Raw genomic sequence first — 25,606 nt, forward strand, 5'->3', positions numbered from 1 at the left:
CTCTGTCAGTGAAGGAATTGTTCCCAAGATCCAACCTAAACCCTCCTGGCACAACTTGAGGCCATTCCTACTCATCCCATCACTTTCCTTGGGAGCAGAGAGCGGTACCCACCTCGCTATAACCTTTCCGGGAGCTGCGGAGAGCGATGAGGTCTCCCCTCAGGCTCCTCTTTTCTAGGCTAAACACCCCCAGGTCCCTCACTGCTCCCACAACCCCTGTTTTCCAGCTCTGTTCCCATCTCCGGACACGCTCCAGCCCCTCAATGTCCTTCTTGGAGTGAAGGGCCCAAAACTGAACTCAGGATTTGAGGTGCAGCCTCACCAGCACCGAGTCCAGGGGTACAATCCCATCCCTGCTCCTGCTGGCCACCGCATGGCTGATCCAAGCCAGGCTGCTGGTGGCCTTCTTGGCCACCTGGGCCACTGCTGGCTCACGTTCAGCTGGCGAATGAGTCCGCACCCTCGTCGTACGCAGACTGCTCCGTTTTATTTCTTTTTTTATATAAAAACCGTGGGAAGGAGATAAATAGAGCAAGAAAGCCTCTCTCACTCAGGCAGTGGGGACGCTCTGCTTGATGATGATCTTCTGGCGCGTGGGGCGGATGCCGGGATCGGGGCCGGAGGGAGCAGCGGCTCCCAGGGTGGCAGAGGCGGTGGCGGCACTTGGCAGCCCGTGGGCCGTGATGTATTTCTTGTACGCCTCACGAATGATTTTGAAGGCGCGGATGTTGGAATAAGGGATGTCGGTGATGGGGTCGCGGTAAACGGCTGGTTTGTGGGTGACCGGGCAGATCTCCCGCACCGGCAGTCGAGGTGGCTTCGATTTAGGAAAGAAACGCTCAAAGGTTTCATCGTCGCTGAAGGAAACGAAGGTGCGGGAGCACTTCCCGGCAGAAGGCGGAGCTGGGGCCGCTTCAGCCTGCTGCGGGTCTTGGTCCAACCTGGAAGAGCAGGAAACAAGAGCTGGCTGATCTGCTTGAGACCCCCCCCCACAAGACCAGAGCCAGGGGGTTCCTAGCGCTGCCCCAAATCCCCTTTTCCCACACCGTGCTGGCGCAGAGCCCGGAGAGGGATCGGGGTGGGAGCTGGGGAGCGGCTCAAGGGAAAAAAAAACCCACCAGGGCCACGCTGAGGTGACCCCAACCTACCCCTCCACGTCCACGTTCTCCTCTTTTCCCGGCTCTGGGACAAGGGGCATGGTGACGGACCAGTAGCGGATCACCGGCCCCACACACTTGCGCTTCTTCTGCACCTGCTTCTTCTTGTCGGCTTCCAAGCGCTCATAGTTCTCTGTGGGAGCAGTGACAAAAGGACGGAGGCTCAGCACCTCCCCGACCCCTGCGCTGTTCTGGGGGGGTCCAAGTCCCTCGCCCAGTGCCATTCTAGGGGGGTCCTGAGCCCCTCGCCCTTCTAGGGGTTCCCACATCCCTCGGCGCGGCGTCCAGCTCACCCAGCGAGCGGAGGTTGATCTCCTCGGTGATCTTGGCCTCCTCCAGCAGCTCCTCCTGCGTCAGGGGCCGATCATAGTTGGGGCCGCCCTTCTTCCGCTTGGACTGCACCTGCCGCTCCTGGATGCGCAGGAAGGTTTGGCGCGTGTGCTCTGTCGTCGACTGCCGCATGTGCTTCCGGCCTGTGGCGGGAGGATGGGGGTCACCGGGAGCAATCCTGGAAGGTCCCCTTTCCTGCTCCCGGCGCATACTCTATGGACTCACTGTCTCCCAAGTCATCCTGGAGCTCCACAGGGATGGATTTAACCTCTCGTGGCTTCTGGGAGCTGCTGGGGACATCCGACTTCTTGGGGCGCAGGGGCTTGAGGGGTTCCTACGGGATGGGGCAGAGGATGACGAGAGGAGAAAATTCATAGAATCATAAGGTTAGAAAAGACCTTTGAGATCATCAGCTCCAACTGAACCTGTCCACTATTAAACCATGTCCCGAAGCACCTCATCTCCTGCCTTTTAAACCCCTCCAGGGATGGGGACTCAACCACCTCCTTGGCAGCCGTTCCAGGGCTTGAGAACCCTTTCAGTGAAGAAGTTTTTCCTGATGTCCGATCCAAACTTCCCCTGATGCAGTTCGAGGCTGTTCCCTCTTGTCACCTCTCACTCGGGAGAAGAGACCAACACCCGCCTCTCTGCAACCTCCTTTTAGGTAGTTCTAGAGAGCAATAAAGTTTCCCCTCAGCCTCCTCTTCTCAGCTGAACACCCCCAGGGCCCTCAGCCGCTCCTCATAACTTTGGTCTCCAGCTCCTTCCCAGCTCCGTTCCCTTCTCTGGACGTGCTCCAGGACCTCAAGGTCTTTCTTGGAGTGAGGGACCCAAAACTGAACCCAGGATTTGAGGTGCAGCCTCACCAGCGCTGAGTACAGGGGATAATCCCATCCCTGCTCCTGCTGGCCACACTGTTTCTGATCCAAGCCAGGCTGCTGGTGGCCTTCTTGGCCACCTGGGTCACTGCTGGCTCACGGTCAACCACTGTCGACCAATACCCCCAGGTCCTTCCCTGCCAGTTGCTCTTCCCCAGGCCTGGAGCTGCTCGGAGTTGTGTCCCAAGTACAGGACTGGGCACTTGGCCCTGTTAAACCTCCACTGCCCCCGGCTGTGGCTTCGGCCTCGGTTAAACCTCATCTCTTCCTAACAGGGAGCCAGTCCCCGGTGTCGCACCCGATAGGCCTTGGTGACGAGGCGGCGGCGCTTGGGTTCGCTCTCGTCCTGGTCGCTGGCCGGTTCCTCGCCCTCATCGATGTCGAAGTCCGAGTCCACCTCATCGTCGCTGTCTGACTGGTCACCACGGTACTCGTCATCGCCCGACTCCTGCAGGGACAGTGGGGCCGCGTCATCCCCGGGCTCCCCACACTGTAGCCCCCAGCCCCATAGTGGGTGCCTCTTTGTCACACCCCCCAGCTCCTCCCGGGGCCCCCCAAAAATCCCCCCCTAGTGCTCCCCTCCCTGGGAGCCCCGGACACCCCTTCCCCCCCCATCCCCTCATCCTGTGCTCCCACCTCCGTCCCTTGGACTCCTATCCAACACAGCTTCTCCCAGACATCCCCTAGACCTCCTCCCTCAGACCCCCATGTACTCCTCCTCTCCCTCGTGGAGCCCCTCAACACCCCTCAGGGCTCCCCATCTCTCCCCCCAGACCCTCCCCCCATAAACTTCTACCTCCCTCCCACCCGAGAGCCCCCTGCGACCCCCAACCACCGACATCCCCCCCACAACAGGGCTCCCAATCTCTCCCCCAGGACCCCAATCCCCTCTCTGGGTCCCTCAAACAACCCCTCCTCAGAACCCCCTGTCCCCCCAGACACCCCTTGGGACCCCCAACCAACCCCTTACTCCCACCAGGACCCCCAGTTACCCCTTGGGGCTCCCATCTCTCCTCCACACAGACCCCTCCCAGGACCCCCGGTCCCCCAGGACCCTCAACTCCCGTATTCCTCCAGCCCCCCTTAGTCCTGCCCCCCCCCCCATGCACCCTCAGGACCCTCATTTCTCCCCTCAGGGCCCCCCCACTTTGAGACCCTCAACTCTACACTTCTCCCTTGCCCCAGTACCCCCCAAGGAACCCTTAGGCCCCCCCCCAGGCTCCCAGGGATCACCCCCTCCCCAGGAACCGCCACTCCCCAGTGCCCCCAGGACTCCTCGGACCTCCCAACACTCCCCCCCCCGAACCTCATGCACCCCCACCCTCAAGACCCTCATCTTATCCCCAGGACCCCAATCCCCCTTCCTCTGTGTCCCCCCCAAACATCCCTCTCCTCAGAAGCCCACCAGCCCTGCTTCCCCCCAGACAGCCCCCCAGACCCCCCTCGACACCCCCCGGGGCTCCCATCTCTGCTCCCCAGGACCCCTCCCTCCTCTTGGACCCTCAACTCCCCTCTTCCTCCAGCCCCACCCCTGGGTCCCGATGTCTCCCCAAGGACCCCCCCCTCCCCCCGAGAACCCCTGGGACCCTCAGCTCCCCCCCCTCCACCCTCCCAGGACTCTTAGAAAACCCTCAGGACCTCTCCCACCTCCCAGGCCCCCCATCTCTCCCCCTGACACCCCCTACCCCCCAGAACCTCAACTCCTCCATTCTCCAGGGCTGCCCCCCCAGTCCCATGCACCCCTAACCCCAGCCCCCCATCTCTCCCCCCAAGACCTCCCTCTCCCAGACGCCCATGAGGCCCTCAACTCCCGCGTTTCCCCAGGCCCCCCGAACCCCTCCTCCCCCCCAGCCGCCCCCCCCAGGCCCCTTGTCTCTCCCCCAGTGACCATCTCCTCCCTGAGGACCCCAATTTCCCCCAGGACCCTCAACTCTCCCGTTCCCCCAGCCCTCCCCAGCCCCCCCACTCTCCCTCCATGCACCCCCACCCCCAAGCACCCCTATTTCTTCCCTCAAGGTCCCCTCCTCCTCTAGACGCCCCCCCACCCCAGGACTCTTAACTCCCCCGTTCCCCACGGACCCCATACACTCACTCCCACCCCCCCCGGACCCTCAACTTACCCGTTCCTACAGCTCCCCACGGGCTCCCCCCTCCCCGCAGGCCGCAGCCACCCCAGGGGCCGCAGCCACCCCAGGCCCCCCCCGCCTCCGAGGACTCCCGCCCTCCGGCCCGCACCTCGTTGAAGCCGCCGTAGGTGGTCTGGTAAAACTCGTCCTCCTCCTCGGCCTCGAGCAGCCCCGACAGGCGGTTCCCGGCCGTGCGCCGCGGGGCTCGCCCCTCCGCCAGGCTCATGACACCGCATCGGCGCTCGGCCCGGCCCCCTGCCCGTCTCACCACACCGCCAGGCAGCGCCAAGCGACCGCCGAGCGACCGATCGCGACAGAGCGCCCCCAAACGGCGCGATGAGGCACTGCGGAACGACGGGGGAGGAGGTACGTAGCAAATGGAGGCGTGGCCACCGCGTCAGCGCAATATGGGGAGGGGTTATGGGGAGGGGCGTGGCCAAGAGGGGCGTGACCAAATTTGAGGCGTGGCGAATTGGTCCGGAACCGAGGGGCCAAGGGGGCGGGGCCAATCGGGGCTGCTGCGCGCTCAGCAGCAGCGTTACGTCAGCAGGGTAGTGACGTAATGGCAGCACGACGTCACTGCAGTGTGACGTCACATGAGCGGCTCACCCCGGGTGCTGCTCCAACCCCCCCCCCCCGCGTACAGCCACGTGATGCCTCAGGGGAGGGAATATGGACAATATTCCCCTGCCGTGATGTGCCACGTGCCCTCACACCACCTCCTCCCCCCAGGGCTTTGTTTTAGCCCCTGCCCCCTGAGGGGTTCCCTCCCCCCAGCCCGGCCCCGAGTGGTTCGGTCGGAGGGGCGGGTCCTGAGGGGCAGGGGGCGTGGCCAAACTTGTAGGGGCGTGGCCATTCTGGACCGGGTGTGGGCAACCGGGACGGTGCTGAGAGGAAGGGGCGTAGCCAAAGGCGAGGGGCGGGACAAGATCAATCTGGCCGCGCGGAGCTGTAGGGGACGGGGCTCTAAGGGGCGGAGCTCTAGAGGCGGGGCCTGGGGTGGGGCGGGGCCGGATGGGGCACGCGCGCAGCGGCCGCCGCAGGGGGGGGGAGGAGGAGGAGGAGGAGGAGGAGGAGGAGGAGGGCGCGCTCCAAGATGGCGGCGGCGGGGCCCGAGTCAGGGGGCAGCAGCGGCAGCAGCGGTGGTTTGGCTGGTACGAACGGGGAGCCTGAGGGGGTTCTGTTGGTTGGGTGTGAGCCTGAGGGGGGGCTCTGTGGTGGGGTGTGGGGCTTAGAAGGGGGGGCTCTGTGGGGCTGAGGGAGTCTCTGTGGGGCTGAAGGGGTCTCTGTGGGACTGAGGGGGGCTCTGGGGTGGAGTGTGGGGCCTGGAGGGGGAGTGCATGTGGGGTTTGAGCGGCGCTCTTTGGGGATATGTGGGAAGTAGCACTATGGGGTGTGAGGGGCCTGTGGGGCTGAGAGGGGGGCTTCGTGGGCCCTGTGGGGCAAGGAGGGGGCCTCTGTGGGGCTGACGGCGGCTCTTTTGGGGTGCGTGCAGAGTAGCATCGTGGGGTGTGTGAGGGGATAGGAGCTGTGGGACTGGGGGGTCTCTCAGGGTTGTGGGGGGTGTGAGGCTGAGAGGGGCTCTTTGGGGGGCTGAGGAGGCACCTGTGGGGCTGAGGGTGATTTTTCCAGGGTGTATGGGATGCAGGAGATTGGGGCTGGAAGGGGGGAGGCTGTGGGGTGCGTGGAGCCGGTAGGAGCTGGGGGTGTGGGAACTATGGGGCTGGGTGTGACTGGAAAGGAATGAGGGTCTGGGCTCGGCCCTGCATGGGGCGACGGGATGGGCAGGTGCGTGAGGTGGGGAAGGGGCTGTGGCTGAACGTGGGGAGGTCAGTTCGGTGCTGTGGTGCAGTGCTGTGGGGTACAGCTAGGGTGGAGGGGGCGCGATGGGGCCGAGCTCTCTGGAGAGGGTGGAGTATGGACACGAGGATGGGGAGGGTGGGCTGAGCCCCGACTTGGGGGGCTCTGTGGGGCAGGTTCTGTGGGGCAGCCCCTGGGGCTGAGCTGTGGTTTAGGGAGGTGGGCGCAGGATTGCCCTTTTCCTGGGGGGCGTCTGTGAGTGCGTGGCAGAGACCCCCTGGGTACAAACAGGAGGCTTGAGGGGGGTTGAATCCCCCCTCCAAGAGAGAAGCTGGAGGGGGTGGAGGTTGGGTTCTGTTCGGAGGGGGCTGCGATGGCGAGAGGAGGTGTTGGTGCCAGAGGAAACATAGCTGCTGTTCCTTGGTGTTCCCAAAGCCATGGATCATGGTTGGCAGGGAGTCTGGGGGCCCTGAAGTTGGATTGTGGGGTGGGGGGAGCTGGAATCCCCTTCTCAGGGAAGCGAGCATCTCCTCTCCCTGCGTGGTTGGTGGTGGAGAGGGCGCAGGCGGCTGAGGAGCCATTCGGCACCTGTGGGAGGCAAGATCTTGTGGGATGTAAACATCTCCCGTTTGGATCCTTTCTGGTGACTGGAACCAGAGCCAGAGAGCCCAGGGGAAGGGCCTGGAGTCCTGAGGGCCAAGGTTTTCATTTGCTCTGCTGATTTCGAACCAGGAAGATACAGAGTTAGAATTGGGCACCATCCTCATCCTGCAGGGGGATGGGAATGAGGTCTGGGATAAAATAGGGTGCTTTGGGTTCTTACACCCACAGCTTTGCCTCCTCGTAGCATTTCTGGGGGAGTTGGGAACCCCATTCCCCTTTCTACAGGCCCCAAACCACCTCTTGCATGCTTGTTTGTGGCTGGAAACCAGCGTGACTTTCTCAAAGCCTTGAGATTTGCATTTGGATGGATCCAGCAATCATTCCCGAGCCTCTCCAGGTTGTTATTGATGGTGTTGCCATGTGCTGAAGGTTCCCAGTCTCCGCATTTGTCACACGCACCACAGCAGGGAGAGAAGAAACCCCTGTGAGGACTCGTGGCTCTGCCCCATGTCTCTGCTATGAGTGTTTAGGGCCGGATCACCGCGCACCGCCATAGGAGACATTAACTTAATTACTGCTGCAGCGCTGATGAAGCATGGTCTGACGGGGGTGTCTGCCTGTGCTCGATTTTCTGGCTGTGTAGCCGTTTCCTTCGGGCGGTTTTGGAGGCAAACATCCGACATTCTGGCTTTGTCGTTGCTCACCGTGTGAACAGGCCCAGGGAAGTCATTCCCGTTGTTCTGACAGAGCCAGTTTGGCGAGGATGAGGAGGGTGCTCCGGTCTTTGTTGGCTGGGGCAGCCATGGGGCCTCGGCTTCTGGCTGAGCCATCAGGATCAAGACCTCTGTGTCTTCTCCTTTGGGGCTTCCTTTGGGATCTGTATCTTCCCTGTGCTTCCCCGTCTTCTGTGCTGAGAAGGAGAAGCCGGCTTGGGAAGGCTGGACGGATTTGAGAGCGTTACTTAAGAGAAAATATGCGAGTAGTCGGGTAAATCTCTGCTCCCTTCCCGGTGAGATAATGGCCATTGTTTGCTTCTCCGGCTGGTGGTATTGGTTTAACGCGCCTTTCCCACAGGATTTGAATCCTGGTTGTGACAGAGCCTTGGCCGCGTGACGTGTGCGGTGGTTGACGTGCGGTCACCTCGGCTGATCCCTGCCAGCGCAGGCTTTAAACCTCGGATCCTAGCTCCAGCAGATGCAGGGCTCTCCGGGTGGTATCCAGGCTTTGGGCAGGACCTGGTTCCTCTGTGGCTTCCAGAGGATGGGTCGAGCTGTGAGCTGAGGAGAGCAATCCTGAAATGGGCACTGGGAGGGCTCTGGTGCTGGATGAGCAGCCGGCAGTTGTTTTAGACAGGTTTTGCTTTGTTCCAGGGTGAACATTAAACCCCCTCAAGCCCTGCCAGGGCTTTTTTGGGTGGTCACCCTGAGGTGCCACCTGCCCTGGGGGCTGTTCCTCGGTCACTGGCATCATCTGGTGTAGATAAAGGAGATGTGGGTGGCTTTGGAACCCTTCCCATGCCAGGCTGGCAGCGAATTCCCCCCCTCCCTGTCTCAAAGGATGTTTAACTCCTGGGGGAAACACCCGCAGAGGTTTTTCTCATTTTTTTCTTTTTCATTTGAAGCAGAATCTGCCAGAAACTGCTCATGTGGGGTTGCAGTTGTTTGCTCCTTTGTGACTTGGGTGCCGGCTACTTGGGAATGGCGAGTTGGAGAGAGCTGGGAGTTCATTGTTGCCGCAGCTTTGAGCCCCTCCCTGGAGCCCACAGACAAAGGAGAGGCTCTCAGAACAGCTCTGTCCCTTCTGGGGACAGGGAAGTCATCCTGACACATCTGACCGGAGCTGGAGCAGAGTCGAGGCTGCTGAGCCCTGACTGTGGGTGTGAAACACCCAGAAAAGCTCACTCTCCGTCGCAAATTCATAGAATCATGGAATGGCTTCAGAGGGAAAGGTCCTCACAGCCCATCCAGTCCCACCCCCTGCCACAGGCAGGGACACCTCCTACTGGCTCAGGGGCTCCAAGCCCCATCCAACCTGGCCTTGAACCCCTCCAGGGATGGGGCAGCCACCACTGCTCTGGGCAATCTGTTCCAGGGCCTCCCCACCCTCACAGCAAAACGTTTCTCCCCAGGATCTCATCTCAATCTCCCCTCTTGCAGCTCAAAACTGTCCCCCTTGTCCTGTCCCTGCCCCCCCTGATCCAGAGCCCCTCCCCAGCTTTTCTGTAGGTGAAATAGGGACAAAGCTTTCCTTGATCCCACCTCACTGAGCCTGAGCGTATGAGCGGGAAGATGAGTTCATTAAGTAGGAACATCTGAAGGGCTCTTCATCCTCAAGTTGGAAACAGGACTGGTGAGTGACTCCAAGCCCTGGCTCTGTTATAAACATCTCCTTCTTCCTAGCCCTTTTCTGTGGGATCTCTGGGTGCTTCAGGTTCCTATCACAGCTGGGCCCATCACCCTAACTCCCACTGTTCCTTTGGGGCGATGCCCACCCCAGTGTGGGGCCAGGCTCCTTGTTTTCACGATGGAAAAGGTGACCATAAGAATTGGATCCCGCTCATCTAAATCAGTAGAAATCAAGACTGGAGCAACCTCCCGTATGAGGACAGGCTGAGAGAGTTGGGGTTGTTCAGCCTGGTGAAGAGAAGGCTCTGAAGAGACCTTCCAATACCTGAAGGGGCTACAAGAAAGCTGGGAAGGGACTGTTTCCAAAGGCCTGTAGCGACAGGACTAGGGGCAGTGGATATAAACTGGAGAGGGGCAGATTTAGGCTGGACATAAGGAAGAATTTCTTCACCATGAAAGTGGTGAGGCCGTGGCACAGGTTGCCCAGGGAAGTTGTGGCTGCCCCATCCCTGGAGGGGTTCAAGGCCAGGTTAGATGGGCCCTTGGGCAGCCTGATCCAGTGGGAGGTGTCCCTGCCTATCGCATGGGGTTGGAATTAGATGGTCTTTGAGGTCCCTTGCAACCCAAACCATACTGATTCTATGACTAGAAACCTTGTCTGTCGAGGAGAGCTGGACTGGGGAAGTGGCCACTGGAAAGCCAGGGAGAAGTGTGTGGTTTTGGGGGGCCCCTGATGACCTCGAGCACCATTTCCTGAATTATGACTGCATTTCCCTTTGGAAAGTAAAAGCCGTGCCTCCTCCCTCTGGCTGCGCTGTGTGGTGTTGGCGGGGCCGCTCAGTGTCCGTTTTTCTTCCCTACTGACTCGCATGAGGCGTCAAAAAGCCTTCCGTGAGACAGAGGGACATTAATGCTGCCTGCGCTGCTTCCCACTGCTCACCCAGAGCTTCCTTCTCCAGAGTGGGGCTTTGTTTCCCCGAAACGAAGGATTGGGATTGTTCTTGTCCTTTCTTGATTACTCTGCAATCACGGTGATTAAGCGTATGATTCTGCCGCATCCCAGTGGACTCTGCCTTGTTTAAGAAGCTGAGCAGTCCCAGGGCAGGTGGATATGTTCCGTCTGACCTAAATCCTGATCTTCTGGGAGAGGATTGCTGATCTTCCCCCTAGTTAAGGCAGAGGTGCAACAGGTGGGATGTCAGTTGTTCATCCTGGAGAAGAGAAGGCTTTAGGGAGACCTTAGAGCAGCTTCCAGTACTGAAAGGGGCTTCAGGAAAGCTGGGGAGGGGCTCTGGATCAGGGAGGGCAGGAACAGGACGAGGGGAATGTTTTTGAGCTGCAAGAGGGGAGATTGAGATGAGACCTTAGGGAGAGATCTTTTGCTGTGAGGGTGGTGAGGCCCTGGCCCAGGTTGCCCAGAGCAGTGATGGCTGCCCCATCCCTGGAGGGGTTCAGGGCCAGGTTGGATGGGGCTTGGAGCCCCTGATCGGGTGGGAGGTGTCCCTGCCTGTGGCAGGGGGTGGGACTGGATGGGCTTTGAGTTTCCTTTCAACCCAACCCATTCCGTGGTTCTGCCCTGCTCTCCTGTGTTCGGAGCAGGCTGTGTTTCTCTGTGGCAGAGCGTGTGCTCTCCCCACAGAGTGCGTGGTGGTTTCTGGTGAGGGGAGATGTGGAAGGGTTTACTATTTCTGCAGAGCAGCAAGCAGTGTCCAGATAACGTTACTGAGATTGCGTCTCCGCTGGCATTCCCTGGGTCTTTTCCCAGCGCGTCACCCGCTCGCTGGCACGCACACGTCAGCGCTATCCAGTGACTTCCCGGAGCACGCTGTCCTGTGCCTCCATCACCACGCTGGGGAATCGAGTGCAGGGGAGAGGGAGGAGGATATACTAGTCTGGGGCTGTAAAATCCATCACGGTCAGCTGTCGACGGCTAACGGCAGTGGGAGATATCCCCAGAGAGGGATCTCCAATGGGTGAGAGCTCATTAGTGAGGAACCGAATTCACCAGCAGTCTCGGCTTTGGTGCCTTTGGATTGAATCATAGAATCACCAGGTTGGAAAGGACCCACTGGATCATCGAGTCCAACCATTCCTAACACTCCCTAAACCATGCCCCTCAGTACCTCATCCACCCTTCCCTTAAACACCTCCAGGGAAGGTGACTCCCCCCCGTCCCTGGGCAGCCTCTGCCAGTGCCCAATGACCCTTTCCGTGAAAAATTTGTTCCTGATATCCAGCCTGAACCTCCCCAGTGGAGCTTGAGGCCATTCCCCCTTGTCCTGTCCCCTGTCCCTTGGGAGAAGAGCTCAGCTCCCTCCTCTCCACAACCTCCTTTCAGGCAGTTGTAGAGAGTAATAAGGTCTCCCCTCAGCCTTCTCTTCTCCAGGCTAAACAACCCCAGCTCTCTCAGCCGCTCCTCGTAAGACTTGTTCTCCAGCCCCTCACCACTGATGTCCTTAACGTATCAACCAAATCTCTTGATGCAGAGAATGTCACAATCCTTATTCGCTGCTTGGCCTTCGGGCCGGGATTGAATGTTAAGGGTTTATCTCCCTCTGGAGAGCCCCGTGCAGCGCTGGCAGAGGTTGCTGCCTGGCCCCACGCGTTTCTCTCCATCTCCAGCTGCCGGGATCAAGAGCGTTGGCTCTGACTCTTGGTTAGGCCAGACTTCCACAGTTTTTCATCAGAGGTTCCTGACTTAAAATATTCAGGCTGTTCTCTTATGCAGCAGAGGATTGGACTGTGCATGAGAGGTGCTGTGCTCGGGAGCGCTCTGCTCCTGAAGTTCATCCCTTTCTTTTCTCATTGAGCAGGAAGAGGATTTCTTGTGTCTTTAACTGTCTTGTGGGGACTTATCAAATATTTGAATATATTGAAAGATACTCGGGTGGCTGAAGTATCTGCTCACCGCCACAGCCCTGTAACCTCTCTGTTTTTCCTCATTTAGATCTCAGCTTTTTGTGCTGCTCAGTGGTCTCATTTCGAAGAGGTAGAAGTATTGCATATTTGTGTTTAAAACAAAGCATGGTTTCTTCCTCTCAGTAACCATTGGTGCAATGCTGCATCCCGTAACCGCCTGGGCTGTGGGAATTGACCAAACCCCAGTGGCACGAGGCCTCATCCTCTAACCGCCTGGGATTGACAAACCTTGGTGGGTGTTTTCTCCCTAAATCAGCCGCTGCTGCTTTACCAAAGCTGCTGTGGTTGGAGTGTTGTGTAAGCGCCCTCCTGATGCCCAAACGGCTCCCCGCATCCCTCTGCGCACCAGCGGGATTGTTCCAGCGGGGCTTTTCTGCTTTGCTTTCTGCCTGGTTTGCACTTTGACAAAAAGCAATCCCGCTGCCATTCCCGTTTGCAGCTGTGGCCTTGGATTAGTGGGGACTGAGCCCAATGGACGTTTGGGAGGGATTTGCAGGCAGAGAAGAAAATGTGTATGGAGATTTCTGTGCAGACCGTGGCTTGGACATGTCCGTGGAGTCTCCAAGGTACCACATGTCCTCCAGGGAGGGTTTGGTGGGTCCAGGGCTTGGTCTCACATGCTCTGGCCGATGGTGCCACTGCCTGCAGGCAAAGTCCAGGCAAGGAAGGTGAGAATGCCCATTTTTGAGCACTGAGCCCATTTTTGAGCACTGAGAGGACATTTGGGTAATACCCAGTTGCCTCTCTCCCCGTTTGGCTGGGATAAACCTGGGAGTGGGAGCAAGGGCGGTGCATGCGGCGTGGTGTGTCCTGGCATTCGCCTTGCCCTGCTCCGACACCAGAACGCTGAGCTTGACGCTGCGTTTGGGTGTGCTAACGTTTTCACTTTGTATTTTTGTCCCTAACACGAGGTGCAGACAGAATCTGCCTGAGAAGCTCTGAGTAAAAATAGAGTGAGGTGGGTTCTGATCCAGGCTCTGCCAAATTGGTGTCCGAGTGCAGATTGGAGCTGAACATCTTGTTACACCGTTGAACCAGGTGCCACCACCACGGCTTCTCCTTAGCCTTTTCCCCAGCATTTATGTCTCGGTCAGTAGGAGGGTGCTGGAAACAATCTCGGGCAGCTTCGGCCGGGAAGGCAGGCAGTTATTTATTCAGGTTGATTCAGCTTCCAGTAAACAGCTCTGAAACTGCCATAGGGTTTGCTGCTGGAATCCTGAAAGAGAGAAAGAAGGAAGCTTTTTGGGACACCATGAATTACTTTTTGGACAGGACTTTCTAACCCTGATCCATTCCTGTTAGCCAGAATTAACTACTTGGGGCACTCAGGCAGTGTTTCTAGTTGCCATTCTGGGTTGCGTTTACGGATGACAACGCTGTAGTTTAAATAGAAGCAGAAATAGCAGCTTTTGGGGGATGATTTCATGTTGTTACCTTTAAGCCATTGAATTCAACACCTTCGCTTCTCCAAGCAGTGTGGGATGGCACAAACCTGCCTTTGCGCAGCCATGAAAAGAGGAGGAGAGAATAGAAGCGTTTTCATATTGAAACCTCTGAGTTTTGTGCCCTGATCTCAGCTGCTGATGCTTTTGGTAATCAAGCACTTGTTTTCACACGAGGATGCGCAAGGGATGTGTCCGTAGCTTCATTCTGGCCGTGGAGCCGAGCAGACCTTGCGAGCTGTGGGTTCATCCCTGCACACAGGCCCGAACAGGCGCTTTAATCATGGTCAGACAGGAATTGCCTATTTCCCGATCAGCAGCAAACTCATTTGGAAAGGAGTAGGAGGGAGGGGGAGCTTCCTGCTGCGGAAACTGGGTGTGCTTGGACCAGGGCGACACTCCAACCGCAGCCTGCGGCTTTCCCTGCTTGACTCACCCTGTCTTGTAATCTCCCCAACTGGGAGGGTCCACAGCGCTTCCCGTATCCCTACGGGAAAGGGTGAACCAAGCCTCCGTGGTCTTGAGGGGGGGCTGGTGCTGTCCATCTTCCATAAGATCATGGTGCAACCTCCAAGATAAAGTGCCCTGTGCGTGGCAGGGGATGGCCGAGCCGGGCTCTGGGACGCCAGCGCTTCCAGCATTGCGTGTTCTTGCTTTCCCTGTTTGTTCCATGCAGTCGAAGCAGCGGAGCGATCTACTGCTGCGTCCTTGGCGAGGGAGCTTCAGTTAAAGCCTTGCAGAATACGGTTTTGCACAGATAATTAAATGTTAACACAGTGAATCTCCAAGGCGATGAGGCTGGATTGCTTAAATCATGGGGCTTTTGGAGGGTTGATTTACATAGTTATGAATCCTTGCTTAAAAAAAGACTTAATTGTTATTACACAAATGTGCTGTTGTGATGCCAGGGGTGTTTCCTCCCTCCCTGGGTCCCAGTGGATCCTGGTGAGTTCAGAAGCTTTGTGGCAAGGTCACGGTGTTGAGCTTTATCAGTTTCCTCACAACGAACAGAGTGATGGAAGCGTCCTTCAGGCTGGATCTGTTCCCTCTTCTTCTCACTGATGGCCCTGATTTGAGAAGGGGTGCAAGAAGGTCTTGAAGGTCTTTTCCAACCAGAATGATTCTGTGATTCTGTTGTAGATGTAGCATGACATAGTTTGGTGGGACTCAGTGGTGAGAAGTTTATGGTTGGACTTGATCTTAAAGATCTTTTCCAGCCTAAATGGTTTTGTGAGAGGTGAAGTGGGGCCGGATCCAGAGAGCCTCAAGTGTGCCAGGGTGGAAGAGAGTGGCTGGAAGAGACTTCAAAATGCCCAAATTGGAGCTTGTTGGTACTGTTTCCCATCTTTAAAAGAGGCGAGGGGGTGGGAGGGTGGTGGGAGCCACCACTCTGTGCTCGCTTTGTTCAGCAAAAAGCGTTTGTTATGGATTTTCTCCTTGTCCGCCTGTTTAATCTGTACTGAAATGAGAACTTTGATCATGCGATAAGGGGCTCAGAGGGTTTTGCTATTCAGCACCTCTGTTCCTCCAGCTGAAATGCAGCTTTTGTGGAGTGGTTGGGCTTCCTGAAACCCCAGCGTGAGCCTTTGCCTCATCTGTGACAGGGGCTGCTCCACTGAGGAGCGCTGTGGATGGACCAGGACATGGTGGGTTGACCAGATTCATCCGGTATCCCCATCCACCGGAGGCTGGGGAAGCACCCGCTGCTCACCCCGTGGTATTGCACAGGTGTAGCTTTTGGGTGGGGGTAGGTTTATACGGCTGTGGCCAAGGCTCCCACCTCAAAAAATCTGTTGCTGTGTCTGAAATGAGGGAGCTTGTCCAGTTTCCCGGTCTGGAGCGGAAAGCCCTTCACTATTCTGTGCATCTGCCTGGCGAGAGCCACGACCCCGTCGTGGGAGCTCCTGGCCTCCCTGTGCCTACCCCAGCCTGGCTGTGGTTTTGAGGTGCATGTGGACGGCAGTGGCATCCCATGGCCTTTTTTCCTTCCTGCATCCAGAAAAACCCAAGATGGGAGTCCAGGCCAAAAAGATAAGAGTTAGCGCAGCCCCTGGCAGAGATTTAAGCACAGGTTGGTTAGGAAAATCCCTGAGCTTGGCTTCAGGCAGAAGGGTCGATGTTCCCAGCCTCCTCATAAAGCTCCTGGAAGGAATTGTAGGATAAAGCGTGGTCAGCCTGTCTCCTGAAATGCTTGAGACCGCTTGGCTCTCCTAGTTTGAATTAAGAGGTGGCGATGATCCTGCCAAGCCCCAGAACCCCACAGCAGGCAGGGAAGGTGCCGCCTCCAAAGACAGTCCTGGTGTCGGGGTTCCGAGCAGGAGAGTGTGGGCCCTGGTTGGAAGCAGGAGCTAGAAGCAGCGTTGCCTTGTGGCTCAGCAGAAATCCTCCCTACTGGAAGAGGAAAGGGAATCAGCCGTGAGTCAGTGCTTTCTCAGCTGCCTTCAAAACCCTCAAACAGAGGCGGGGTGTGAGGCTTTTTGTGATGCTTAATAATGCTTAACCCTCTCTGAGCATGGCTTTGTTCTTTTGACAGGATCATCCACCTTCAAAAAATCACTCACCCCTGAGGTAAGTCGATGTCTGACAAAGCTGGTTTGGGCCCTGCCTGCGAGAGTCCCCACTTCCAGGTTTCTCGGCTGTTTTTCTGGGCTCATTCAAGTTAGGGATAACCAGGCAGCAGTCAGTGCTGTCAGCTGTAGATATCTCTTGGGAAATGAGAGCGTTTCTCCTTACCAAGGGAATCTCTGCCTAAAAACCCAGCTTGTCCTGGAACTGAGCGATTCTCCTGCCACCAAAACACTACCCAGATCTGCCGTGACGATCATCTCATTTTGACTGAGAAACAACTGCATGTGTCAGACAGAAGGCAATGAGTCAAGTGAGTTCTTGTGACATGAGTCAGAGTAGAGTTTTGCCGCCTGACGTGTTTCCTCAAAGACTTGGCCTTGCTGGCAAAAAAACATGGTGGCCGCTGCGCCGGTCCAGGCTTGCTTGGAGCCATTCTGTTTGTGATGATCATAGAATCGTGGATTGGTTTGGGTTAGAAGGGACCTCAAAGCCCATCCAGTCCCACCCCTGCCATGGGACACGTCCCACTGGATCAGGGGCTCCAAGCCCCATCCAACCTGGCCTGGAACCCCTCCAGGGATGGGGCAGCCACCACTGCTCTGGGCAACCTGGGCCAAGGCCTCCCCACCCTCACAGGGAAACATTTCTCCCTAAGATCTCGTCTCAATCTCCCCTCTTCCAGCTCAAAACCATTCTCCCTAGTCCTGTCCCTGCCCTCCCTGACCCAGAGTCCTTCCCCAGCTTTCCTGGAGCCCCTTTCAACTCTGGAAACTGCTCCAAGGTCTCCCTGGAACCTTCTCTTCTTCAGGCTGAACAACCCCACGTCTCTCAGCCTCTGACGGCGATTAGAAGAAAGCAAACCTTGAAGGCTCTTTAATTAGCTGTCTGGCCTCAATCATGCAGGAGTCAGTGGGTTCTTGGAAGGCATTTTGGTGCCTTTGCTGTCCTGGAGGCTGCACCATGTTCTCCCTTTGCACGTGTGCAGTGACCTGGGGCTTCAAAGCTTCACAGGTTCCCTGTTTGAGAAGAGCAAAATGAGGCTGGGTGCTTTCTGGGCAGCCGCCCGCTTCTGAATTGGGGTGTACATCCTTGGTTCTTACCATCTTTTACTTCCATCTTAGATGCCAGGTTCTTCTGGGCAGCCAGGCTCGCAGACAATAAAGAAAGGGCACAGAGGAGTGGATTCCACGGGCGAGACCACCTACAAAAAGGTATGTAGTCTCTTGCAAGGCTTGCCTGGCTGTTGTTCTCATCTTTGCAGTGCAGGTGCTGTCAGAATGGCATCTGCGAGAGATGCTGAGGAGGATCTTGAAGGAAGGAACCAGAGGACAAGATGTGTGCAGCTCAGCATCTCTCTGAGGAGGGAATTATTTAAAAACTTTGCTTGTTAGTGACACTTTTGAGGCCTCTTCTGGTTCATCGGTTGCTCTCTGGGCACAACGGTTCCTACAGATCTTGTGGCGCTGCTGGAATTTGTTTTACAAAGGGGAAGTTGTTGGGGTATTCTTAAAAAAGCCTGTAAATGTGGGGATTTTGTGGCTGCTATTCCCGTTTATCCAACTCATCAGAGGGAAATGAGTTTCTCTGTAGTGAGGTTGGCATCTGGGATGCAGATTAAACTGGTGATGACTTGATCTGGGCATTTCACCGCTTTGGGTCAGCGAAGCTTCTGGTCCCAAATCTCTAATCCAGATGCCCCTCCCTGTGTCGCGAATCAGAGTGGAAAGGAGGGAGGAATTCAGGTGGGATTTCTACAGAAGGCAGCTTTTGTTATTCTGCCTCTGTGGAACCACTGGTGTCTTTGGGATTGTGATCTGGCTTTTGGTTTCCCAGCACATTCAGAGGCAGAATTTTAGGCAGCAGTAACAGGAGAGGAAGCTAGGAGCCTATGGAGAATGCCTGCACTGTTTCTTGCCAGTGTCCCTAAAACATTGTGGGACACTGCATGGAATTTATCAGGAGATGAGGCTAGTGGGCAGCCTCTCTCTTTGCCATACCCTCTTTTTCCAGGGACGGTCAGTTGGTTTTTAGGATTCTTTGCTCTATAAAAGTGGTTGTAAACAGGCAGTCAGCTGCTCAGCTGCTTGTGCTGGCTGTGGAAGAGAAAATCCTCATTCCTTGGCAACCTGGCCCTGTGGCTCTGTGTTCGTAAACAAGGAGCAGCGCTGCGCCTGCTCGGCGGGTTCTGTTTCTCCTCAGCAGGGCTGTTCTGGGAGTCTGAGTGGGGCCAAGTGAGCTTAGACGAGGTCGGTTTTCTGCAGCTGTGGCCTGCAGAAAGTGAGGAAGGAAAGCAGAGTTGAGTTCTTCCTCCTTCCCTGTCTCATACCGAGGTAAACGTCAAACACAAAGAGGGAGCTGAGGTAGGAGAGGATGTTGTCTTCCAGTGGGCTGAAGCTGCTGCCAGTTCTTGTTGCTCTCTCCTCAGGGAACCATGAGCGGATCTCTTGCAGCTACGATAACAGGAAAGCCATTAAGGGGGAGAGATGTTCCTGGTCGGTTTACCAGGCTTCATGGAGGACTTGTGTCGGGGGAAGAGGCCTGGAATGTTTGTCCCCGAGACACCAAGGTCTCTTCTGTTGCCAAATGCTTTGATCCACAGTGATTTCTCACATGAGACAGGAGACTGGGCTTTGTTGAGTTTAAGGAAAACACATGGACTAGCGGGATCCTGAGCCTGGAACTCATGCTGGGTCCTGCTGTGAGCCAAGTGGGGTGTCTGTGAGCTGCAGAGAGCAAACCCAACACACGCCTGATCTGCAGCCTGGGTGTTTCCAGCAGGCTTTGCAGCAGGACTCCTGTCTCCGTGCTCGGAGAACGGACAGACTACATAGTGTTATGCTGTTCGGTTATAGGTTAGGTTATAGATATCAGCTGGGCTGTTCTGGGAAAGAATGCATCGCAGCAGCTAGGCTGAAGTGCGTCTTGGTGGTCTGGGATGAGATCACAGACAGAGGAGGTTTTTGATGCGAGTGGCTGTCACATGAGCATCGCCCTGCGTTGTTCTCAGGCAGTTTGAGCAGAGGATGCAGTGGGATTTGCATCTCTGCTGTTTATTTGAACATGACAGTGAGCTCTGTAGGGTTAAAGAGCTGTGGCCTGGTGAGAGAAGCAGACAGGAATGCTAATAGCACCATTATGTGCTTGCCCTGCCTGCCTTGTCCTATGGAAGACCCAGTTCTGTGCGCAAGGTGGGGAAGGGCGAGCTTCATGACATACAGTTCTGAGACCCGGCAGACCAAGGTGTCTAGAAGTGCATTTATTGCTAGGGGCACGAGCTAATCTGGCCCTCGATGTCTTCCACCTCCGGCTGCAGGGTGTAGGGAGTGCGGTGGAAGGATGAAATGGAAGTCAGGCCTTTAAGGACCATCTTGGTGTCGATTCTAGCTCAGATCCTTTCCTGCCCCCGAGAGCACAGGAATCAAGCAGGATGCTGTTGGGATGAAGAGGTGTTCCCGTCGCCAGAGCGATGTCAGTCAGTGAGAAAGAGGTGACGGAAGCTGGAAGCATTGGGTGTAAAACACCCTGGCTAACATATCTGTTTTAAACTGAGGGCTCTCTTTTCTTTCCCTCTTTTCACTCCCATTTCCATTCTGCTGCTCCACGTTGTCTAACTCCTTTTCTCTGCCCTTCCAGACGACATCATCAGCCTTGAAAGGTGCCATTCAGCTCGGCATCACACACACGGTTGGAAGCTTGAGCACCAAACCCGAAAGAGATGTTCTCATGCAGGACTTCTACGTAGTAGAAAGTATTTTCTTCCCAAGGTCAGTGTTCACTTTCTTCCCTACGTGGTACTTTGATAGTGGGTGGCAATGTTATTCCTAACCCCGCTGGCACCAAACCAGGGTAGTGACTGCAGAGTGGGCACAGATCTGAGCAAAGCTGCGCAGTGCACTGCTCACAGACCAACCCGTGCTCTTGGCTATGCCTCTTTCCAGAAGAACCTTGCCTTTCCGCATTGGTTGTAGGAACAAACACAGCGTGGCTGTGTGGCCCTTCTGGGTGGGTGCTTCGAGCCCTGTGGTGCTTGGTCGCAACCAGTCAGCAGGTATTTGCTTTTTGGGCCATTTCTTAAGGACTCTTTCAAATACAAACACTTGGGTGTGGTTCTCTCCTTGATCAGTGAAGGGAGTAACCTGACCCCAGCTCATCACTACAATGACTTTCGGTTTAAAACCTACGCGCCGGTGGCCTTCCGCTATTTCCGGGAGCTGTTTGGGATCCGACCGGATGACTACCTGGTAAGTTGGTGCCTGGACCAGGCTCTGTTTGCTGTGTACTCTGTGTGAGGGGTGTTTCTCCTCTGCTCCCTCCTGAAGCCTTGGAGCACCGTGAGGCCCTGTGGCACGCTTCAAATGCAGCATTGCTGTGTGCGACCCCTGGGCTTCGCCTCTGTTAATGTGTAAAGGAAAGAGCTTTCATGCTGGAGTTCGTTCTCACGTCTGCGTTTCTCACCTCGTTCTCCTCAGTACTCGCTCTGCAGCGAGCCCCTCATCGAACTTTCAAACTCCGGGGCCAGTGGATCCCTCTTCTATGTATCCAGCGATGACGAGTTCATCATCAAAACTGTTCAACACAAAGAGGCTGAGTTCTTACAGAAGCTGCTGCCTGGCTATTACATGGTGAGTGCTGGCGCTGAGGGACTCAGTTCGAGCTGGGTAAGGGCCCCAGATGTGCAAGGACACGGATATTGCCGTGTGCCGCCTGGTGGGTGTGAGGGAAAGGAAGGGAAGATCCAAAGGATGGCTTCTTCAGCTGGCCAATGGCAAAGTCAGTCTCACACAGACTCCCTGGAATCACGAGTGTGGTGCTGTGCAGGGGTCACGGGTTGCACTTGGACTTTTTTGGAAGGTCATAGGCTGCTTCATGACCAGCCGTGAAGTGTTCATTACTTCGCTGCTGCACGGTGTCACACGACATCCTTGTTTCCCTTCCCAGCTTGGTACTGGCTGCAAAGATGCAGAATCCCGTTAGAGAGCTCTGGGATTGAGTTCCTGCGTGTAGAAGCAGCAGCTTTGAAATCAAAGGCTTATTGATTTTATGAAAGTGTCTGTAGCAAAAAAGTTTTTTTTCAGTTCTGGAGCAACAAAAGATCCCAGCCTGAACACTGTGTAAATGATAAGAGTGCTTGTGTTTCTGTCCAGCCAGCCCTGAAGGGGAATTTAGCTGTGAGGATGTGGGAGCGCCTTAGGGCTTCTGATGCTCTTGGGGTCACTAGCTGCATTCTTTAAACTCCTTCTGATTCCACAAACCTTTTTGCTGTGGTTGAGTCCCAGAAACACATTGTTTTTCTTCACAATCCCGTCTGGTGTCTTGTGCATCCATGGGTGTTCAGCTCAGTCTCTGTCCTGATGTATTTAGCTTCACCTAAGCGCCACAGTTAAAAAGGTGAAGCTTAAGGTCTTCCTTGGCTCTTGAAGCCTCCCCAACTTAGCCTCTGTGTGGGTGGGCAGCAAACTCCTTCCTTCCTCCCTACAGCCTTTCTCTGGTCCATCCAGCCTCACAGAGGGTTTACTGACTGCTCATCTCTCCCTGTGTTCGCCTGCCCTTTTCTCTTAGCTGCTTTGAATCGTTGCCAGCTCCATTTAGATATGGAAGCATAGGAAGGAGCAGAAACTCCCCTCACAGGCAGGTGAATAGCCAGAACGGCTTTGAAGGTATTGCTTTGGTTTTGGCATTTCAGAATTTGAACCAGAACCCAAGGACGCTGCTGCCAAAGTTTTACGGCTTGTACTGTGTCCAGGCTGGAGGCAAAAACATCCGCATTGTCGTGATGAACAACCTGCTGCCACGCTCTGTCAAAATGCACCTGAAATACGACCTGAAGGGTTCCACCTACAAACGCCGAGCATCCCAGAAGGAGCGGGAGAAGATCTTTCCAACATACAAGGACTTAGATTTCATGCAGGACATCCCCGATGGCCTCTTCTTGGACTCTGACATGTATAACGCTCTGTGCAAAACGTTACAGAGAGACTGTTTGGTGAGTGGAAAGGTGGAGGGATGTGTGGAGGGATCTTTCCTTTTCCCAAGCGCCTGTGCCTGGGGCAGTGACTCAGAGACTGTGTTTTCAGACAAGAAGTAGGACCTGGACCTCAGTTCTGTTCAGTGCTTCAAACCTGAATTAAACCCAACGTTTTCTCTGGAGGTGGGGGAAGCCCCCTCTGCTGAGGCTGAGCTCTGGAGCAGGGCAGGATCTGAGGAGAGGGTTGGGATGCTGGTTGAGCTGGTCTCCAGCTGTCCTCTGCCTGTGAGCGACTGTGCAAAAGGCACTGTTCTCCCTGGCTTGGGTCCCTGTCTGCACAGGGAGAGCACGGACAGCTTTCCTGTAACTCCCTGTGGTGACCAGACATGAGCTGACTCTGCATGAGCTGCGGATTAAGAGTTGTCCCCTCAATACGCTTGGGGCTGGACGCAGAAATGCTGAGTGTGCTCCGGACGATGTCTGCTCCGGCAGTTTCACTGGGCTTGCAATAACTGCCACCCTTTGTTGCCTTTCTGCCCAGGTCCTGCAGAGCTTTAAAATCATGGATTACAGTTTGCTTGTTGCCATCCACAACATCGACCTGGCCCAGAGAGAGCACGCAATGGCAGATGGGACATCCCAGACGGATATGCGGCGACCCGCTGCCCAGAAGGCCCTCTACTCCACAGCCATGGAATCCATCCAGGGAGAGGCCCGGCGAGGCGGCACCATAGAGACCGATGACCAGTAAGTGTGTGTCCATGTTCCCAGTGAAATCCTGCAAGGAGCGAAGGGTGAAACCCAAGCTTGGTTAAAGGGGACCTCCACGGAGGTGCAGACTGGGCCATGCAGGGCAGAGGTCTTGGTATCATAGAATCCCCAGGTTGGAAAAGACCTTTGAGATCATCTGCTCCAACCGTCCCTGTCCACTACTAAATCATATCCCCAAGCAAATTATCTCCCCACCTTTTAAACCCCTCCAGGGATGGGTACTCCACCACCTCCCTGCCAGCTGTTCCAGTGCTTGAGAACCCTTTCTATGAGGAAGTTTTTCCTAATGTCCAATTTAAAATTCTCCTGACGCAGCTTGAAGCTGTTCCCTCTCATTCTATCACCTCTCACTTGGGAGAAGAGACCAACACCCTCCTCTCTGCAACCTCCTTTTAGGCAGTTGAAGAGAGCAATAAGGTTTGCCGTCAGCCTCCTCTTTTCCAGGCTGAGCAGCCCCAGTACTCTCAGATGCTCCTCGTAAGACTTGTTCTCCAGCCCCTTCACCAGCTTCATTGCTCTTCTGTGCTTTTATCTTTGATTTCCCCTCCTTAACATACAAAAGTTTTTTCCCCTTCCAGGTGGGATTTGAGAGTTCTCTGCCCACTGGTTCCTGCCTTCTGCCCCTAAAGCATTGTGAATGCTTTGTTCAGATAGGATGACAGCCTGGGAAGTCCACTGCCATCTCAGTGTAGATGGTAGTCGATGCTTTTTGCACTTGCTTGGGCCCAGATGAATCGGGATTAATCCTTCCCTCAAATCATAGAGTCATGGAATGGTTTGGGTTGGAAGAGACCTCAAAGCCCATCCAGTCCCACCCCTGCCATGGGCAGGGACACCTCCCACGTGGTCAGGGGCTCCAAACCCCGTCCAACCTGGCCTGGAACCCCTCCAGGGATGGGGCAGCCACCACTGCTCTGGGAAACCTGGGCCAGGGCCTCTCCACCCTCACAGCAAAACATTTCTCCCTAAACTCTCATCTCAATCTCCCCTCTTCCAGCTCAAAACCGTCCCCCTTGTCCTACCCTTGCCCTCCCTGATCCCAAGCCCCTCCCCAGCTTTCCTGGAGCCCCTTTCAGCACTGGAAGCCGCTCTAATCTTCAGTTAAACTGTCAGATGGAGAGATGAGGTGCTGGTCCTCAGCAGTTTTAGCTGCCATACTGAAAATGCGTTTTGTTTTGCCATGGTTTCCCCAGTTTTTAGCTGGACAGTGGGCACTTCCTGCATGTTAGTGCTTGTGAAATGGTTCCCATAATACTTGGCCCGTGCTGAGCTGTATGAGAGAAATGGTGGGTTGTGAAAATGCCCTGTTCCACCTTTGTGCCCTGTCCTCTTCTAGGATGGGAGGCATCCCAGCCCGTAACGCCAAGGGGGAGCGGCTGCTGCTGTACATCGGCATCATTGACGTGCTGCAGTCCTACCGGTAAGGAAGAGTTTCTTGCAGCCATGCATCACCCCTTTCCCAGCACCATCCAGCCCTGCCTGCCTGTCAAGAAATAGTTCAGACACAAACATTTTTTTTCTATTTACCACTTCCTATTTTGTTGAAATTGGGCATTTTTGGATCGATTTTTGGGCTTCGCTTACTGTATTTGGTTCGTGTTCCCAGAATAGATTCACTCTTGTGAAGCTGTTTTTGTTTGCTGTGGTGGTTGAACACAGGCATCGTGCAGGAAGTGGCAAAGAAAAAAACAAGCGGTGGCTTAAAATGGCCATAACCACTTCTCCCTGGGAGATGAAACACAGTTGTGAGGCTCACCTTTTCTTCTGCTCGTGTTAAAAGGCAACATGCAGGGGGTTACCTATGTAAAGCCTCTGTTAAATGTCATGGCGAGTTAACTGCCTGTGGTAATTAAGCCTGTGAAATTCAGCCCTTGGAGAGGGAATAGTGTCTGTGGAACAACCCTAGAAAAATGGGAAAATGCAGAGGATCAAAGCCAAACTGTCTGTACTGGGGGTTTGTTTGCCCCTGGGGTTGGAGGCCAGGTTCCATATGGAGCGAGCACGGTGTGTGACAGACGGTGGAGACTCTGGGTGAGAATTGGTCTGAATCCTTTCCTTTCTCAGGTTTGTCAAGAAGCTGGAGCACTCGTGGAAGGCCCTTGTGCACGATGGGGTGAGTAGAAACAGATCAGTTTGACTTATTTAGCAAGAACACTAGCATCTGTTTGAAACCTGCCTGATATCGTTGTTCCTCCTGGGCGTGGGATCGGAGTTTCTAAGGCATTTGTGCGTGTGTTTGCTTCTTATGTGAAACTACAACTCTCTAGGTACTCCCAGAAGTGTTGGGTTTGTTAATGCTGGTCACCTCCTTGTTGGTTAACGATTATCGATTGATTTGTATATAATCCTAGTGTTGGTGGCCAGTCTGCTTCTCGCAGCTGCTAGAGAGTAACTGTGAGATCTCTTGGCTGCTCTGAGCCCAACACAGCGTGTGTTTCAGGCCTGACAGTAACCTTGATCGCCTACCCGTTCAATTCCACGTGTTAACATTTGTTCCTCGTACTTCTAGGATACCGTTTCTGTGCACAGACCCAGCTTCTACGCTGAAAGATTCCAGCGGTTCATGTGCAACACAGCCTTCAAGAAAATACCCCGTAAGTCCCTCTGTGTGGCTGCACCCTTGGCGATTGCCGTGGCTTCTGGCTTCTTTCTCCCTGCTAAGCAGCTGTGGTTTGGGGAGGTGGACGGCTGTGCAAGAGCTT

The 25,606-nt window shown here is 55.5% G+C and overlaps 2 protein-coding genes across 4 annotated transcripts in view; one reads left to right on the forward strand and one right to left on the reverse strand.

Moving 5' to 3' along the window:
* Positions 1-282: 282 nt before the first annotated feature.
* Positions 283-4,778, reverse strand: VPS72 (vacuolar protein sorting 72 homolog). The gene is made up of 6 exons (XM_054050917.1): positions 4,601-4,778; positions 2,664-2,813; positions 1,713-1,821; positions 1,451-1,630; positions 1,149-1,290; positions 283-941 (listed from the first exon to the last, which is right to left on the reverse strand). Exons 1-6 carry the CDS (start codon positions 4,715-4,717, stop codon positions 551-553), a joined length of 1,089 nt encoding a protein of 362 aa, XP_053906892.1. The 5' UTR covers positions 4,718-4,778; the 3' UTR covers positions 283-550.
* Positions 4,779-5,552: 774 nt separating this feature from the next.
* The window catches only part of PIP5K1A (phosphatidylinositol-4-phosphate 5-kinase type 1 alpha), a 30,880-nt gene continuing 10,826 nt past the window's right edge, over positions 5,553-25,606 (forward strand). For 2 of the 3 annotated variants that reach the window (XM_054050885.1, XM_054050887.1), the window contains exons 1-12: positions 5,559-5,645; positions 12,187-12,228; positions 16,134-16,168; positions 17,290-17,379; positions 19,802-19,932; positions 20,292-20,409; positions 20,638-20,790; positions 21,852-22,151; positions 22,675-22,880; positions 24,241-24,324; positions 24,969-25,017; positions 25,414-25,498. In XM_054050885.1, coding sequence (XP_053906860.1) covers positions 5,588-5,645; positions 12,187-12,228; positions 16,134-16,168; positions 17,290-17,379; positions 19,802-19,932; positions 20,292-20,409; positions 20,638-20,790; positions 21,852-22,151; positions 22,675-22,880; positions 24,241-24,324; positions 24,969-25,017; positions 25,414-25,498 — 1,351 coding nt within the window. In that variant the 5' untranslated portion in view covers positions 5,559-5,587. Of the gene's footprint in view, positions 5,646-12,186; positions 12,229-16,133; positions 16,169-17,289; positions 17,380-19,801; positions 19,933-20,291; positions 20,410-20,637; positions 20,791-21,851; positions 22,152-22,674; positions 22,881-24,240; positions 24,325-24,968; positions 25,018-25,413; positions 25,499-25,606 lie in introns of all 3 variants that reach the window. The other variant, XM_054050886.1, reaches the window with a different exon arrangement.

Source organism: Cuculus canorus, chromosome 28 (assembly GCF_017976375.1).
Source record: "Cuculus canorus isolate bCucCan1 chromosome 28, bCucCan1.pri, whole genome shotgun sequence".
Lineage (NCBI taxonomy): Eukaryota > Metazoa > Chordata > Aves > Cuculiformes > Cuculidae > Cuculus > Cuculus canorus.